The sequence below is a fragment of the Aotus nancymaae genome, unplaced genomic scaffold (assembly GCF_030222135.1).
Source record: "Aotus nancymaae isolate 86718 unplaced genomic scaffold, 86718_ANA_hifiasm-v0.15.2.pri h1tg000046l, whole genome shotgun sequence".
Classification (NCBI taxonomy): domain Eukaryota; kingdom Metazoa; phylum Chordata; class Mammalia; order Primates; family Aotidae; genus Aotus; species Aotus nancymaae.
In genome coordinates this window covers 29457790-29475137 of record NW_026988460.1, presented here as the reverse complement: position 1 = coordinate 29475137, position 17348 = coordinate 29457790, and the positions used below count along the sequence as shown (strand labels likewise).

The 17348-nt window shown below is 49.4% G+C and overlaps 1 protein-coding gene across 2 annotated transcripts in view; it reads right to left on the bottom strand.

Moving 5' to 3' along the window:
• ZXDC (ZXD family zinc finger C) overlaps nucleotides 1–12629 on the bottom strand; it is a 36387-nt gene extending 23758 nt beyond the window's left edge. Inside the window, exons 1-5 of one of the 2 annotated variants that reach the window (XR_010337241.1) lie at nucleotides 11700–12603; nucleotides 9206–9358; nucleotides 9025–9103; nucleotides 7601–7731; nucleotides 2957–3127 (exon numbers count right to left, since the gene is read on the bottom strand). Coding sequence is in view for 1 of the 2 variants with exons in the window: in XM_012475785.3 (XP_012331208.3) it covers nucleotides 2957–3127; nucleotides 7601–7731; nucleotides 9025–9103; nucleotides 9206–9358; nucleotides 11700–12603 (1438 nt within the window). In the remaining variant the exon portion in view is untranslated. Of the gene's footprint in view, nucleotides 1–2956; nucleotides 3128–7600; nucleotides 7732–9024; nucleotides 9104–9205; nucleotides 9359–11699 lie in introns of both variants that reach the window. The other variant, XM_012475785.3, reaches the window with a different exon arrangement.
• Between the last annotated feature and the right edge of the window lie 4719 nt (nucleotides 12630–17348).

Genomic DNA, 17348 nt, shown 5'->3' with positions numbered 1-17348 from the left:
CTCGGACATCAGGACCTCCAGGCAAGCTGGGGGCCCCTAGACAGAGTTTTCCCTCTCAGAGCCTCCCCCACCACTGCATCTCCAGCCTGGCATTTCCCCATCAGGACTGCATGCCTCCTGAGGGTGGAGAGCCCGTCTGACCACCTCTGTCCCTTCAGCCCCCAGCACAATGCCCAGCCCTGATGCAGCATGTAATGATTCTAACAGGCCCTTCTTCATCTGGAGTCTTCATTTTTGGTCATAACACACTTTAAATATTTGATGGTTATTCAACTAAGTAATTTAAATAATCAGCATACCTTTGGGAGAATAATGACTTCCAAACAATTTCAATGCATAGGCAATTTTAAGGTTTGTATACAAGTACATGCCAATTACACCAAATCACAGGATGCTTCAAGCATCAAGCAAACAGTAAAATGAGAGCATAATGAATTTGGGCAAAAGAGCCAAATAAGGACTTGGTGTCATCCTTTCCTAAGGACTGTCCTGGCAGCTTCCTGACTGTGCCAGCGCCTGGCCCAGAGGAAAAGCTGCTCTCAGTTCTCTGGTCCTATTTCTCCCACACTAGCTGTTACTGACTCCGAACTCATATCTGCAGGCTGTGAACATCTGGTCAGAGTGTCTATTATATTTTATAATGCAAATCTACAAAAGAAATCTATTCTAGACAAAAAGAAAATCAAATTCAGGATGTATCCTCTTTAGTTGTCATATTACTGTAAAGCTTAAAAAAAGCATCAATATAGTATCACTTCTTCAATAAATATCCCTTAGTACCAATGAAGCATTTTGAAAGAAAACGGTAGTGATCCTTCGGTGAAATTTAAAATGGAAAACTATGTCAGTTTTTCAAAACTTTCTAAAAATTCCCTTGACTCTCTAGAGGACTCAGCTCCTTGTGAAGGGATCATGAATAATCTCAGTGCAAATGATACCCATTTATTAATAAATTTCCTATTTAGCACTTTACTAATTCTATAAACATTTACTACTAGAGACCAGACATGTACAAGGGCCAGATAATAACACAATCACTAAATAAACATTAGTCAGCAGAGCATCTAACAAAACAGTCATGATCACCACAGTTCAAAGCCCAGCCCCAGCCCTTCCTGCAGGTGTGACCCTGGCAAATCCTTTCTATGTTGGTTTAATCAGAGACAAAGCAGTGAGGACCCCACTCCCAGGACCACGGTGATGGGGACTGAAACAACCCATCAAGGGCGTGACATAATCCCACAGTAACTGGGCATTCTCGAGTGCCTGTTTTTCACTAGGCGAAATGGTGACACTGGGTCTTCTACCCCTGATAGGTGGCAGGGGAATGACACATAAGTAAGTCATTACTGCACGAGAAATTCAAGCCTGGGATACATAGGCTGCTACAGAAGAGGGTCTCACATCCTACCAGAGTTTAAGGAAGCACATCTGGTATAACCTTGGGTCTCTGCTGACTTCTGAATTGGCCAAGTCAGGAAAAGGGAGGAGAGCCACGAGAGAGAACAGCCAAACAGGGGAAAGGCCTGAGTAACGTTGTCTCACAGAGCGCTGAGAGAAAGGGGGCCCGGTCATAAGGGCCTCTGTGAGCAAAGGTGACACGTGCCAACATGAATCAGGTAGCACACACATTCCCTGTCCTCAAGACACTGCTGAAGACAGAAGGGCAATTTCTTTAAATACAAAGCGGAATGGCAGCTGCTGTAAACTGTGAAAGATCAGCATTCTAGATCCCAAGGAGGGGCTTCATGACCACTTCTAAACAGGATCACAAGAAAACAAAGGTCACAAACCTGCCCTGAGCCCAACCCCTCATCAAGCTCTGTGTGAGGCACTGAGGCCTGTCCCCTGCCAGGGCGGCAGCTGGGACACAGATGCACCACAGGTCAGTGCTCTGCTGTGGTGCTGCCGGTTACACAGGCAATGTGAGGAGGACCCAGCTGGTGACACACACAGCCTCCATGGACTGAGCAGCAGAAGTAACTCTACAGCTAGCTAGGACGCCATCAGCTAGGCCTCGTGACCACCACACCATGCCCCAGAGAGCAGGGCATATGGACGTGCTCCTTGGAGGGGCTGCCACCACAGCTGCCAGGCATTTCTACATCCTGGACTATGGAGAAGGCCTAGTGGGGTTTCCAAGTCCCATGCCACAAAGATGCCCAACGACCAGGCAGTCACACGCTCAGCATTCACCTCACAGGTTGCCAGGCCGCCGTCACTTTCCTCTCTAACCCTTCCCTCTCCAGCCCTTGCTCCTCCCAGTCCATTCCTGAAACACAACTCTGCTCTGGCCTTTGTTAGTTGGAGAGAGAAGAGCTGAGGCAGACAGAAACGCAGGAGGGGCAGGGTCAGAATTAAGGACAAAAGTCCTACTGGGAGACACAGACTTAGGGGACATATGCTAGGGAAAGTCAACGAAGTGAAACATTCTTCCAGGAGAGCACTTCAAAGACATGGGAGAGGCTGGGCACAGTGGCTCATGCCTGTAATCCCAGCACTTCAGGAGGCTGAGGTGGGCAGATGGCTTGAGCTCAGCAGTTCAAAACCAGCCTGGGCAACATAGTGAAACTCTGTCTCTATAAAAAAAAAATGCAAAAATTAGCTGGCCGTCCGTGATGGTGCATGCCTGTGGGCTCAGCTACTCCGGAGACTGAGGTGGGAGGATCACTTAAGCAGGCAACTGAGGCTGCAGTGAGCCATAATGATGCCACTGCACTCCAGTCTGAGTGACAGAAGGGGATTGTCTCAAAAAACAAAAGACATGGGAGAGATTAGAGGGTCAAAGGCAAGAAAGTGGCAGAGAGTACAAAAGGGGCCACTTGGCTTGGCAGCCATGCCCACAACCCCATTGCCCGATGCCTTCCAAGAGATGAAGAACGAACGAATGGCACTGGCACTATTCCCGTTTCCCGCTGGCAAGCAGCTCCCCACAGGGGCCATGGAAAGTGCAGACCTTGGCGCCGGCTGTGCTGTCGGACCATGTGCGCCTTCATGCTGTGCTTGGAGGTGAAGAGTCTGTTGCAGGTAGAGACTGGGCAACGGTTTTTCGGAGCACCCACGTCCTGGACGTGTTTCTTAGAGTGAATGTACAGACTGCTACGAGCGGAGAACCTCGCGCAACACCCTGGAACAAAAAGAGTAGTGAGCGTGAAACCTGAGGATCACCAAGGAACCAGGAACAAGTGACACTTCCTCATCAGATCAGAACCAGTAGACCTGCACTTTGCACCCTGGCCACCGGCAAGGACAGAGACCAAGTACCTCTAGGAGTAGCATCACAAGCAATTCAAGTCATATGCAAACAGTTTTCAAAAAGTAAGAGATACAGTTAAATCCACAGGGAGATCTGAAGTCCTACCTCAGCTATGTCTAAGCAACCTCTGTGCCTATTTCTTCACCCACTACATGGGGATGTTGGGAAGATTCAGTCAAATTAAGTATTAACTGCTTAAGCATTCAGTTGCAAAAAAAATTAGTCTAATCATCTCGATTAAGCTATTACCATAAAAAGGATGATATTTAGATCTAGAAACTATCTCAACAGATCACCAAAGCCAGTCCTTTTACTTTCTCAGAGACACTGATGCCCATGGAGACTGAGCGAGTGTCCTAGAGCCCAGAGCTGGCATCTCCTTGTTTACATGCCCAATCTGCTTATGTCTCTGAAATGCACACAAGCATCGCAGGCAAAACAAGATACATTCAAAGTTACAGTCACCTCCCTCCATGCCCTGGTTTTCCACTACGCTGGAGCTCTGCTCCACATGGGCATAGGGAGGAGACGTGGAGCTCTTAGCGGCCAGAGGCCTGTGACCCGGTAGGGGCAAGTGTAACACCCAGTTGCTGTGATAAAGGGCAGAACGAAGTCACGGCCAACACCAAAGCTTGCGAGCCGCAGAGGACACTGCACACCTCCTGAGAAGGTAGAAAAGCAGTCTCCAGAGTATGCAGCATTTGAGGTGACTGAGCCACCCCGCAGCAGAGCAGAGCAGAGGGCGCTCCCGTCACAGGAGCTACCCGGCCAAGGCATGGGTGCAGGAAGGGCAACAGTGCAGGTGCCCCAGCCTGGGTTCCAGTTCAGCCTCTTACCAGCAGTGTGGCCTTAGACAAGTTATTTATCCTTTTGCAGGTCTCCTTTTTCTGTTCTGTGAAATGAGAATGACACCTACCTCACAGGGGCTGAGGGCCCAATAAAGCCATACCTGCCTACAGAGCCTCTGCATGTGCCTAAGCAAGTGAAGCGAGCAACGACGCACTTGAAGCACTTTCTCAGGATGGTGAGGTGGTACTGTTGGAGCCAGAGCGTAGAGGAGGGATATTTTAAGTAAAGAGGCTATGAAGACAGGATACAGCCAGATGAGTAAGGGCCTTGGCTGCCTCTGAATGTGGTCCTGAACTATATTTTTCACTTTCTAATACAGCTGCAAACTCGTTTCCAGGTCAGGCTCATTAAAGACCATCTGGGAAACACAGCAGATGGTCCAACGGCCCAGGCTTGCCCTGCAAGTGCACCGTTTCCTACGCATGCCCTGCTCACCATGGCATACAGGGTACCCTGGCATGCCCTTTCCCAGCTGGGTCTCCTGATCTCTAGAGACAGGTCACAGAGCAGAGGCTCTGAGCATATCTTCTGTCTATTGCCTTCCCGATGGCAGGGTCACGCTACAACAGGATCCTTGCACACTCTTGCCAGCACTGCATTTCCACTTTTTAAAGTATTTGCTAATTCCAAAGGCAAAAAGAAATATATTTCATTTTAGTTTGCAGTGTTTCCCGTGACAATCAGGAGTGTGATCATTTCTCCACGTGTACTAACTGCTGGCTTTTCCAAATTCTGCCCATATATTGAGATCTGTGTTCATTCTTGGGACAGGCAGAAGCAGCCATCGCTGACAGACCTGTCTGCAAAGCTGCATTCAGAGGACAGCCAGGCACTCAGGTGGACAGCCAGGTGAGCATAAGGCTCAGCAACACACGAGACACAGGCCCCAGCACACACGCCCCCGAGACTGCCACGGTGCCACCCAGCGCCTGCCCTCAGACACACTCCCGTCTGCGGCCCTGTCCTCTCCTCCTCCTGTTACTGTAAAAAAAGGTAAGTTTGCCTTTTCCTTTTTATTGGAGAACAGTTCAAACATGCACAAAAGTGGAAAAAAATGGTGTTGTCAGCCCCAACTATTGCCCAACCCCAAGAATGATCAACTCTCAGTCCAGCGGAGAAGAGGTTCTAGGCTCCTCCCACCAGCTCCAACTCCATCTCCACATACTGCTCACATACCACGTAAGGAGTGCCCCCTTTCTCTCCTAGCACAATGCCTAGACTTACCGGAAGAAACAGAGCTCTACAGAAACAAATGCCCCATCCTCCTCAGCCAACTCCCACCTTTCCCCTTTCCCCACTCACTTCTAGCAGAAGTGTCAGCACAAACCATCCCTGTCTCCCACTAAGGCCACCTCCCAGAGCACCAGAGCAGGACTCTGCCTGAGTGACCCCACGGAACCTCATCCATCAACACACCAAGACGACCCCATAAGTGGCACTGAGGCATGTGTTCCCTTGTCCTGGCTCACCCTAGCACTCCAGGTGACCCCCACTTCCACACATCCCCTCTCACCTCAGCACCATCCCCTCTGGGCTCTTACTGGCCCTGCTAGTACCCATCCCAGCCACTCCACCAGAATCTGGGGCAGCCCCAGGGCCCTGTCCTAGGTCCTTTTTAAGAAAATCTAATAGCAATCATAACAATAACAGTAACTGACATATATACTGATATCTTCCATGTGCTCTAAACTTAGCAACCAATCCAGACCTCAGAACAACCCTGGAAGGTTACAAGGAAGAGGCATAGAGAGCTTCAGTTATTTGTCCAGGCTCCTAGAGCTACTTATGTGGCAAACTTGGGGCTCAAATCCAGGTAGTCTGACTCCACAATTCAGACTTTTGATCGACTACACTACTGTCTCTCCTCCATTTATACTCCTCCTTGAGAATTTCATCCACTTTTATGGCTTAAACAATGACTCAGGTGCATCTGCTTCGTTCTCTGCCTGGCCTGCTCTCCCCAGCATTGGCGGCACATCCCCTGCCCTCTGCTCAAAACACAACACAACCAAACCAAACTCTGCTTCCTCCAAATCCGCTGAGACACTGACCCCAACTAAAATCCAAATCTGTCACCACATACTGTGACTTGTAACTCCCACCTCTGCCGTCTATGCCCTTTCTCTTTTCCCAGTTAATGCCCCCATCCAGGCCCATCCCACTTCCCCACATCCGTCTGCTTTCAGTCCTGAAGCCAGAATGAGCCACAACTCAAATAGCATCACATCACACGCTCACCCAAGCACTCAAGCCTGCCGCTCCTGACCCTGAGAGGCTCTCCCAGGCTGGTCTGCCTCCAACACCCACAGGATGTGTCTGGTGCTCTTCCCTCCTCGTCAGCTGACTATGGGGCCATTCACACCCCACAGAGCAGTCTAGGGGAACCCTCTGTGCCCCTGCAGCACCCTACGTGTTACCTGTTCCCCTGTCTGCACCAGCTGACACTCTGACAGAAGGAGAAGCTGTGTCTCAGTTACACCACTTGTATATATGTTCATTTTGTTCTAAGGGCTGGTCTCAGCTTTAAATGGGTCTTTATTATCCTCTCTTCCAGATAAGGAAACCATGGCCCAGAGAAGCAGCTTGCCTGAGGTTGCCACTTTAGGGAGCGGTGGAGCCAGACTTTAAATCCATGACCACCCAACTTGCCCTAGCTCACTGCCTCCCAGTGCACCTGCAGCACTCAAGTAGGGCCAGCATGCACAAGTCCCGCAGATGATTTCTGGCAAATGAACTGAGCCTTCAGTGTTTTAAAGGAAAAGGCCTTTCTAATACCTCTTTTAAAAAATCAGATTGGGCGTGGTGGCTCATACCTGTAATCTCAGCAATTTGGGAGGCCGAAGCGGGTGGATCACTTGAGGTCAGGAGTTTGAGACCAGCCTGGCCAACATGGAGAAATCCCGTCTCTACTAAGAACATAAAAATTACCCAAGTGTGATGGTAGGTGCCTGTAATCCCAGCTACTCAGGAGGCTGAGGCATGAGAATCGCTTAAACCCGTGAGGTGGTGCTTGCAGTGAGCCAAGATCGTGCCGTTGCACTCCAGCCTGGGTGACAGAGCAAGATTCTGTCTCCAAAGGGAAAAAAAAAAAGATTAGTGTAGTTTTGCTGCTGTCTAATCACAAAATGATTGGAGCCACAATTCAAACGTTATCTCAAAAGTACCTACCATTTACTGAGTCCGCGCTCCATGCCAGATGCATAAACAAGCATTTTCTACATTTCACCTAATCCTCACAACCACCAAATTAAACAGGTAACCTAACTAGAGCCACAGATCTAGTGAGCATCAGGGCCATGAGTCAAACCACATCTGATTCTCAAGTCACTCTCCCAAAATAGTACAATTAACTCAACGAGATAAGTAAACATAATGCTGCAACTTATACTGAATCAGTCTTTAAGCAGCTAACACTTACCTTTAAACAATGGAAACTTAACATAAATGCTGGCATGGTACTTAGTTTACTGCTTTAAGCAATGTTTTAAAATCTACCTTCCACTGGACACTCGAATGGCTTTGTGCCTAGATGGGTTATGCTGTGGCCTTTCAGATGCTCTGCTCTCGTGAATGATTTCCCACAGCCTTCAACAGGGCATGTAAACCTCCGGTCATCGTCATGTTTCCTACCAGACAGAAAAATAAAGGCGCTGTGATTCTTCACACAACTCATGGTGATTCTATGTTTAAAATTCTACAAAATATACCAAAATATAAACTTTGCATTTATAAAAATGATCAGTACATTTCAGAAAATCTTAATTCTATCTTTAATCCATGTGAGCAGATTTGCAATTTAGCTACCCCATAGTTAAAAATTCTACTTTACGCTGGGCGCAGTGGCTCATACCTGTAATCCCAGCACTTTGTGAGGCTAAGGCAGGCAGATCACAAGGTCAGGAGAGCAAGACCATTTTGGCCAACATGGTGAAACCCCATCTCTACTAAAATACAAAAAATTAGCCGCATGTGGTGGCAGAAATCCCGTCTCTACCAAAATAAAAAAAAAAATCAGCCACACATGGTGGCATGCGCCTGTAGTCGCAGCTACTTAAGAGGTTGAGGCAAGGGAATCGCTTGAAGCCAGGAAGTGGAAGTTGCAGTGAGCTGAGATTGTGTAGTGCTCTCCAGCCTGGCAACAGAGTAAGACTTTATCACACACACACACATACAAAATTCTACTTTAATGACTAAGCAGACCCCAGAGTCACACATCAAACAATTAATGCTACTTCAATCTAAGAACAGTGGAGTCCCAAATGTATTGATGAAGGTATTTAATTGTTTAGAAATCCCCATGATCAACATGTTTTCCAGCGATAGAGGGCCGTGAGAAATGTGCAGAGTGCCAGCTGCAATGCGAAAAGGACTCTCTTAAGCCAATATGTAAAGACTGCGCCTTTTCCTAAGTGACATTTTTATATTAAATCCTCAGAGCCCAGCTGTGCAAGCATAGAAAAACCACCAAATCTCTCCAAGTCTGACTGTAAAACAGGGAGAAAAAGAACATCAGCTTCAGAGTTGTCGTGAAGATAGAAGACCCATGTAAAATGCTGAGTGTCACCTGGACACAGTCTCCAGGGTTGTCATTACACCAAGACAACTTGTAATTACATGAAGAAAACTTATTCTACAATGTTAAAAAAGTTTAAAAAACTGGAACTATTTTTTTTAAAAGAACAGGGTATGCCAATTAAGGTTTTTTAAAAGCATACATAGAAAAAGCTGTCTTCAGGTGATGAGATTCTGAGTAATTTTCTTTTTATAGTTTTCTGAATTTTCCAAAGTAACACTGAGCTCCTATTTTTTTTTTTTTACAACTTAAAAAAAAGTCTACAGATACTTCATTCATCAGTTTCTGCTGCTCACAAACCACTCATTTTCAAAGCTGATAATGCAAACCCACACGTAAGGATTACCTTCTGTGCCTCAGAAGTTTGGACATGCTGGTGAAGGTCCAGCCACAACTGTCAGAGTCACAAACAAATGGTCTTTCACCTTATAAAAGAAAAAAATTACACAGCATAAAATTTACAACTCCAACAGCTATAATGAAGACAAATCTTGGATCCGAATGCTGTGCGTTCCCTAGCGCATTACCTGTATGGCTCCGCAGGTGAATTTTCAGTCGACAGGCTTTATCATACTGCTTGCTGCACCCAGGAAAGGAGCAGGAAAAAAGCTCTTGTTCCCTGAAGTGGGCTCGGTTATGGGAAAACAGGGCACTCACTGTGATGAATGTCTTCTCACAGCCTGAACAAGGAAAACACAAACCCTGCTCAAAGCGTGGCAAAAATTATACGACACAGCTAATGCTAGTCACACCCACCAGACACTGTTAGCACTGAAGCAGACAAGGAAAAACATGACTCAGAAGCACTCTCTAAAAAGGGATGACCATTAATGCTTGGCTTTGTGATCACCACAGAAAGGCAGCTAATGGCAGCCAATAGGCATATGCTGGCCACCTGTTGCGACATGACTTGGAGATGAAGCAACTAATCAAGAGAAAGTCCTCCGTTCACAGCCATCTACTGGCTGGCTCCGGAGCACTGATCCTGTACACAGTTAGTGTACCTTCCATGAATTCAAATGTCAATGCTGAGACCCAAGAACCCCAAGAGGGAAACCAAATACTAAGGAACAAGATTTTGTATGGTAGGGTTGATCTTTGAAAGGTTACAAACCACTCTACTAGCCAGGATTTTTCACCCTCTGGCTGCATCCTCTACATATCCAAATTTCCTCCCCGACACCCTCCAACTGCCAGCCCCGTCCCTTGCTATTTGGCTTCTTTTTCCTTTTGTCATTTCCTTAGGATTCCCTGCTTTGTAATCTTCACCTTCATCCTAACCCCCGGCCAAAGTAGCCGAGCCTCAGCAATTCCACAGCAATGCTGCTCTTCCGACAGAAACATTCAGGGCTCCAACAGGGTGGATAATAGGAGGCTACAGGATGTTTAACAGGGGTTTTTGCTGCAGCTCTTCTTGGAGCCTTTAATGAGATACCATCATGCCTGTGAACTTCCACACAGATGTACACAGAATAACACTGCCCGAAAGTGTCAGCCCAAGGAACCCTACCTTCCCCAGCAACATCTAACCAGGAAATGCTGATCTTTGGCCTCAATCTGGTCCAAAAATAATCCCAGGGTATTTGGGGCTTTGGTGTGTTCACACACTTGGTCATGTAAATCTCAACAAAGACATTCTGCCTTGGCAAGAACACCCTGCACTCCCATAGATAATTGTGCCCTTTGGTTCTCCCTCTGCAATCTCACCTGCTAGAACTTCTCACCACTCCCACTCCCTGGCTCAGGCCCTCAGGAAACTCAGGTCTGGGCCCTCTGATGATGCTTCACTGGTCCGGCTCCTACTTCTAACCATCTAATCTCATCTCACACAGAAGTCTCAAGCCTGGGCCAACACAAAACCCTCAGGGGATCTAATGCCTGGAAACAGGCAGGATCCCTGACCTTCCTAGCGTCATACACAGAATGATATTCTTTTAGCAGGGAAATAGCCATCATCAGATTCCCAATAGTGTATGACTGAAAAAGGCTTTGAGCCAGTGGCCTCAAGCCACATTCTCTGAAGAGGATGCACAAGACAGTCTACAGGCATATGCGAGGGGAAAAAATAACAAACCCCATTCATAATTTTCATCTCACCCTTTTTGAGGTGAGATTTTGATTCCTGTTTGAGGACATTATTAGGAGAGCTGTATGCATATACACGTTAGGGGCATGCTAGGCACACATTCCACTTTCTGTTCGAATGACTGGTCCTTCTTCCTGGGCCCTCACCACAGCCCAGGGATTCCACCCGGGCTCTGCCATCCAGCCCACCCCATTCTCTGCCTTCCCAGGCAGGAATCCTCTCTGGCCCTTCTGGAGGAACCCTATCCCTGTGAGAGCAAGGAAAGCTGCCCATCCTGGTGAAGAGCTCACTGTGTTGGAGACCTACATTCCCGACAACTGCAGGTCAACAGAGTGGAGAAAGAACCTGCAGCGGACTTTATTCGCGATGCTCGGCCCCAGTCTCTTCATCTGTAAAATGAGGAGTTTTTAACCTTCACAGACGGCTAATTTTTAAAACTTCACAAAACTGTGAGGTTCAACGGAAATCAAAGTATAAAAGACACAAAAGCCAGATGTGCGCACACCTGTGGCTATCCCCCCAGCATGTTAAGGTCCTGAATCTGGCCACATTCATCTCTGCTCCTCCAGCACGGTGTGTGCACCCCGTAAATAAACGACAAGACTGAGGAAAATAAGGACCCGGCTCATAGCTCCGTGCCACTCTGTGGAGATGCGCTGCCACTTTCATCAAGCGCAATCAGGTTAAGGAGATCTGCTGCCGCCACCTTTGGGCAGCGCAGCTGTGGTGATCTGCGCTACCGGCCATCGAAATCCCTGCAGCAAGGCAGGGCCAAGATCTCAAATGGAATGACATGGAAGGAGCTACAACACAAACCCCGAAGAGCCTGCGTCCCCGGCTTCCTAAGATCTGGCAGGCCCCTCTGGGGGACGGACGTGGCACCCCGGCCTGCCTGCAGCAACGCGCAGCCCGCCCGCCCCCGAGCGCGCAGTTACCGGGAAAATCACACTTGTACGGGCGCTCAGGCTCGAAGTGGCTGCGCTGGTGGGAGCTGAGCTTGGCCTGCGTGTGGAAGCGCTCGGAGCACACCTCGCACTTGAACAGACTCTCCTGCTCGTGGCCCTTCATATGCGCCTTGAGGTTGTAGACGGTAGTGAACTTCTTGCCGCAGCCGCCCACCGGGCAGCCAAAGGGGCGCAGCTTGTCGTGCGACTGCAGGTGCCGCTTGAGCTTGTAGGACGTTGTGAAGGCCCAGCCGCAGCCCTCCAGCGGGCACTTGAAGGGCCGCCGACCCTGGCCGCCGCCGTGCGTGAGCAGGTGCACCTTGAGTTGGTGCTTCTTGGCAAAGGCCAGCATGCACTGCGGCTCGGGGCAGCGGTAGCGAGGCGCGCTAGGGCCGGAGGCCGGGGGCGCGCGGCGGGGCACGGCGGAGCCCGCGGCCGCGGGACCGGACGGCGCAGTCAGCGCGAGGACGCCGCGGTCGAGGCGCACCAGCAGGTCCTGACTGCTGATGGTGACGGCGCCCGCTGGGACTGCGACGGGGCTGGGGGCGGCGGCCGGGCCGCTGGGGCCCTGCTCGGGGCGGCTCGCGGAGTTGGCTCGGGAGGTAGGCTCGGCCTCCCGTGATTCGGCTGCCTCTGCGGCGGCGCCGTGCGGCACTTCCAGCAGCACCACGAACGAGTCACCGTCGCTGTCGTCCTCGGCGGGCGGCGGGCTCGGCCCGCAGGCCTCTCGGGGCCGCGCCCCGGGCCCGCCATCTTCGGGGCCCCGCACCAGTAGCAGGCGGCGGCGCGCGGGGCTGGGGCCCAGCGACGCTGGGGCCCGGCGGAGCCGCCCGGGGCCGCCACCATGTTGTCCTCCGCGCACGGTCGGGGCGGGGAGCAGCGCCGGGAGGTCCATCTTGAGCCCAGCGACGGCGTCGGAGCCCTTTCAGTCACAGCACAGCCCGCCCCGCCCAGGTGTGCGCGCGCCGCCGTGCACCGCCCTGGGAGGCGATCCGCGCCGAGGTTCGGCGCAGAGTCCGGCTCGGAAACGCGCGTGCGCGGGCGCCGTGGGGCAGTGCGCAAGGCCTGCTGGGCCGGCGTGACGTGGGCGGGACTGAGGGCCGGGGCGGGGGCGGGGCACCGGGACCGACCAGGGCGTGGGGCGGGGCGCGGGACCGACGGGAGGGGCTAGGCTCCAAACTCTGAGCGCTTTCCTCTCGTTCCATCTTGAGTGGAAGACGAGGCTCGTCTGACTTCGAATCATATTAGTATTTCAAACACTAACAACATTGACCGCGTCCTGGGGCAGTGCCTGTCTGAGCTCATTGAGAGTGCGCCTTCACCCTAGGGGTGAGGAAACAGGCACAGAGAGCTCGAGTCACACAGCCGGCGGTCGGCAGATTCAGCTTTCGAGCCTATCCAACAGGCTGGACGCCTTCCCCCACTCACTGACGCGCAAGCCCGCCCGCCGCCGCTGGCATACAGACCTCGTTTGCATCGGCCCAGGTCCTTGCTTGGCACACGGGGCCGCCCTGATAGGACCCCTGCCTATATTTCCAACTGTATTTCCTACTAAACTTGACACAACCTCACTCTGCAACAGCTGAGTTACTTACTGCTCCCGTTCCTCGCCCTCCCCCACCCCACCGTGCACCTCCACATTCAATCTGGACTCCTCTACTTCACCCTCACCACCACTCAGATCCAAACCCGCACTTTACTCCTGGGTACTTGAAAAATAACTACTAGCTGGTCATCAGTCTCCCTCCGCTCCACTCGCTTCTACCCACCTGTTCTCCACGGGGCAGGGTTTTATGATCTAAAAATTGCACATCAAATTATGCCCCTCCCCACCTTGCTCCGGAAGGCGCTGAAGGACTTTGCTGGTCTACCCTCTCCGACCTGTTTGCCCTCACTTTCTGCCACTCTCCCGCTGCTCCCCACCCCTTCCTGTACCCTACCTCCTTTTCCCAGTTCCTCCAGCAGGCCAAGCTGGTTCCAGCCTCAGGGACTTGGCGCAGCTGATCTGTGATTCCTCTGGGAGGACTCTGCGGCCCTTCTTATCCAAAGCACGTGCTGACCCAGTCCCGTACTTCCCACCTCTGTCTGATCTGTTTGCTCTTACAGCTCTCATCACCTTTTGTTTTGTGTGTCCCTTCCCTGCTCCTTCACTGTTTCTCCCTGCCTCTGGAATGTAGGCGCCTGGAGCCCAGGAACCGTGTTTTATTCAGTGTGCCCAGGAAGACTTTTGTTGCATATTTATTAAATTCATGAATGCTTTATTATTAATAGTATTTTTTTAAGTAACACAAATTATAATATTAAAAAGAGGATACACCTATTATATAGATCGGTTTTTGCTGAAAACATATTGTTCCTAGACCATTCAGTGGAGGAAAGAATAGTCATTTCAACAATGGTGACACTGGGACAACTGGATCTCCACATGAAAAAGAACAATTTTGGACCTGTATCTCACATCAGAGGCAAAAATTAACTCAAAATAGAGCAAAAGCCTACATGTAAGACATAAAACTATGAGAAGAAAAATAGGTGCAAATCTATGTGACCCTGGGTTAGGGAATAGTTTCTTAGCTATAATATCAAAAGCACCAGCAAGAAAGAAAAATAGATTACTTAGACTTCATCAAAATTAAAAACTTACTCAGGTAAAAGTACACCAATAAGCAGTAAAAGACAACTCCGAATTGGAGAAGAGTGTGCAAATCATGTATCTGATAAGGATCTACTATCTGGAATATATAAATAACTTTTAATGCAACAAGAAGACAAATGGTCCACTTTTTTAAAAGGCAAAGGATTTGAATAGACATATTTCTCCAAAGAAGATATACAAACAGTTAATAAGCAAATAAAAAGATGCTCAACATCATGAGTCATTAGGGAAATGCAAATCAAAACACAGTGAGATACAACTTCACACCTACTAAAATAGCGGTAGTTTTTTTAAAACGGGATATAGAAAAATTGGAACCCTCACATATTCCTGGTGGGTATAATGGTGCTGTGTGGAAAACAGCTTGGCAATTCTGCAGAAAGCTAAAGATAGTCTCCACATGACTCAGTAAGTCCACCGCTATGTTGCCCAGGCTGGAGTGCAATGGCTATTCACAGGTGCAGTCGTAGCGCAGCCTCCAACTGACCTTAAGCAGTCCTTCCAGGTCAGCCTCCCAGTTAGCTGGACTACAGGCATATGCCACCATGCCCAGCTTGAAGAAAAATATTTTTAAATAAATTTAGTGTAGCCTAAGTGCTCAGTGTCTATAAAGTCCACAGTAGTGCAGTCATGCCAGAGGCCTTCACGTTCATTCACCACTAACTCACTAACTCACCCAGAGCACCTGCCAGTCTGGCAAGCTCCTTTCATGGTAAGTACCCTATATGGGTGTACCAGTTTTTAATCTTTTATATTAATACTTTATTTTTACTGTATCGCTTCTATGTTTAGCTATGTTCAGACACAACACTTACTGTCGTGTGACAATTGCCTACCATATTTAGCACAGTACCACGCTATGTGGGTGTGTAGCCTAGGAGTGATAGGCTATCCCACTTAGCCTAGGTGTGTAGTAGGCTGTGCCATCTAGGTTTGTGAAAGGATACTCTATGACATCCATACGATGATGGAATCACCTATCAATGCATTTCTCAGAAAGTATTCATTAAGAAATTCACTACTGTATATTCATATTAAATATAATCAAATTTGATTTACATGGATTAAAACACCAAATTTTAGAGTTCAGTTCCTCACACCAGCCACATAGCAAATATTGAACACACTGTGGACAGCCTGCAGCTACCACATTGGACAGTGCAGGCGGCCACCAGGTTCATCACTGCTGTAAGTCAGGATCTAGCAGCTGCTGTTGTCCTGGTCTTTCACACAGCTCACCAGGCCCCCCAGCATGGTGGCTGGGCTCTGAGAGGGTGTGTTGCTAGAACTCCAGCTGCCCTCTCTTAGGACCCAGACCCAGAAGTTGCACAGCCCTGATTATGCCACATTCTCATGATTGAAGTAAGTTGTAAGACCCTGCAGACCTAGGCAAGAGGAACTTGTACTCCACCTCTCAAGGGGAGGTGAAAAGAATTTTCAGCTATCTTTAAACCAACACAATTTCTCTGTGCCTCAGTCTCCTCATCTGTAAAATGAAGAGGACTGAGAAAGAAAAAGGGCAGCCCCTGCCATACAGAAACTGGCTGGGTGCTACAGCTGTGCCACTGTTTTGTCAGACCTGAACCATCATGCATAAAACCAAATAGGCCAAGGTCACTGAGACATGATGACATGAGACAAAGCAAGGCCACTTCATGATGTGTCTTCACCCAGATAAAGTGAAGTCACTTGCTGTGCCATTTACAAGACACTGAGCACCCCCTTTCTCAGCTGAAGTGAGCAGCCACTGATTCTGTACCCCTGACCGCCTGTCTGTCTGCACATCCCCCCCTCTCTCTATAGGATTTAGATGGACACCTAGTCGTGGCGTTGACCCGCTCTGTGGTAAGAGCCAATCCAGAGCAAATCTTGCTTCTTAAGTCTCCCCCAGTTCACCCAACCAAAGCTCAAATCTGATAGTCGGTTCTTCCTAACGCCCTCTGCTGAGACACTCTGCAAGGAGCAACAGGACTCCTGGTGAGGGTCAGACGTGCCCTTCACCAAATGGGCTTGAGTTAGCTCGAGGATGTCATTCAGTGGGGCTCAGGCAGAGACTTGAACTTGGTAGTCTCAAAGGAGTGCCCCAAAAATATGAGGACCACAGAGCTTGTGTCTCAGCCACCCAGACCTGCACTCTCTAGGCTGTGTGGAAAGGAGTCTGGAGAAGCCAGGGGAAAGGACACAGATGACACACACATGCGTGCTCAGATTCATTTGTGTCTGGGGCGAAATCCCACCAGCCCCGGTATCACTGGATGTCCAGCACCTCTTTCAGGCTAAAGGCATCACGTGGATCTTTAGATTGCTAACAGAAGTGTCCAGGATTCCCAAATTTTGATGGGAGTGGGGATGGAGTTCACTGAGAGCAAAAGGGTGTTTCTTTATCAAAGGTCACGTGTTCAAATCCCAGCAGAGGTCATGTAAGTCACACAGATGTAGGAGGCAAGTGGGCGCAGGAAACACAGAAGCTCATGCCACAGGACAAATAGCATGCACTTTCCAGCTCACCATGGGGTCTGTAGGGATTGGAAGGGACTGTGGTCAAGTGCAGAGAGCCAGGACAGTGCAGAGAGGCCCCCGGCAGATCGCCACTGCAGAGGTGGTGAGAGCATGGTGTCACCTTGTATCTTGATTTTCAAAAAATAAGCTCTGGGATTTTTTCCCAGTTTGTAAACATTGGTGACAAAGTCAATTTTTTTAAAAACAGGACAGACCAAACAAAACACAGCTGCAGTCTGAGTGTGGTGCTGGGCTCCTGTGGTCCCAGTTACACAGGAGGATCGCTCGCTTCAACCCAGTTCAAGGCTACAGTGGGCCATGATTGCACCACTGCACTCCAGCCTGAGTGACAGAGCAAGACCCTGTCTCTAAAAAATATATATATATATAAAATCACTGAGGTCATGCTCTGTCACAGGCCCCTGTGTGGTTGTCTACTCTGGGAAAACTTGAATGGAAGAGTGCATCACTCCACCAGGCCCTCC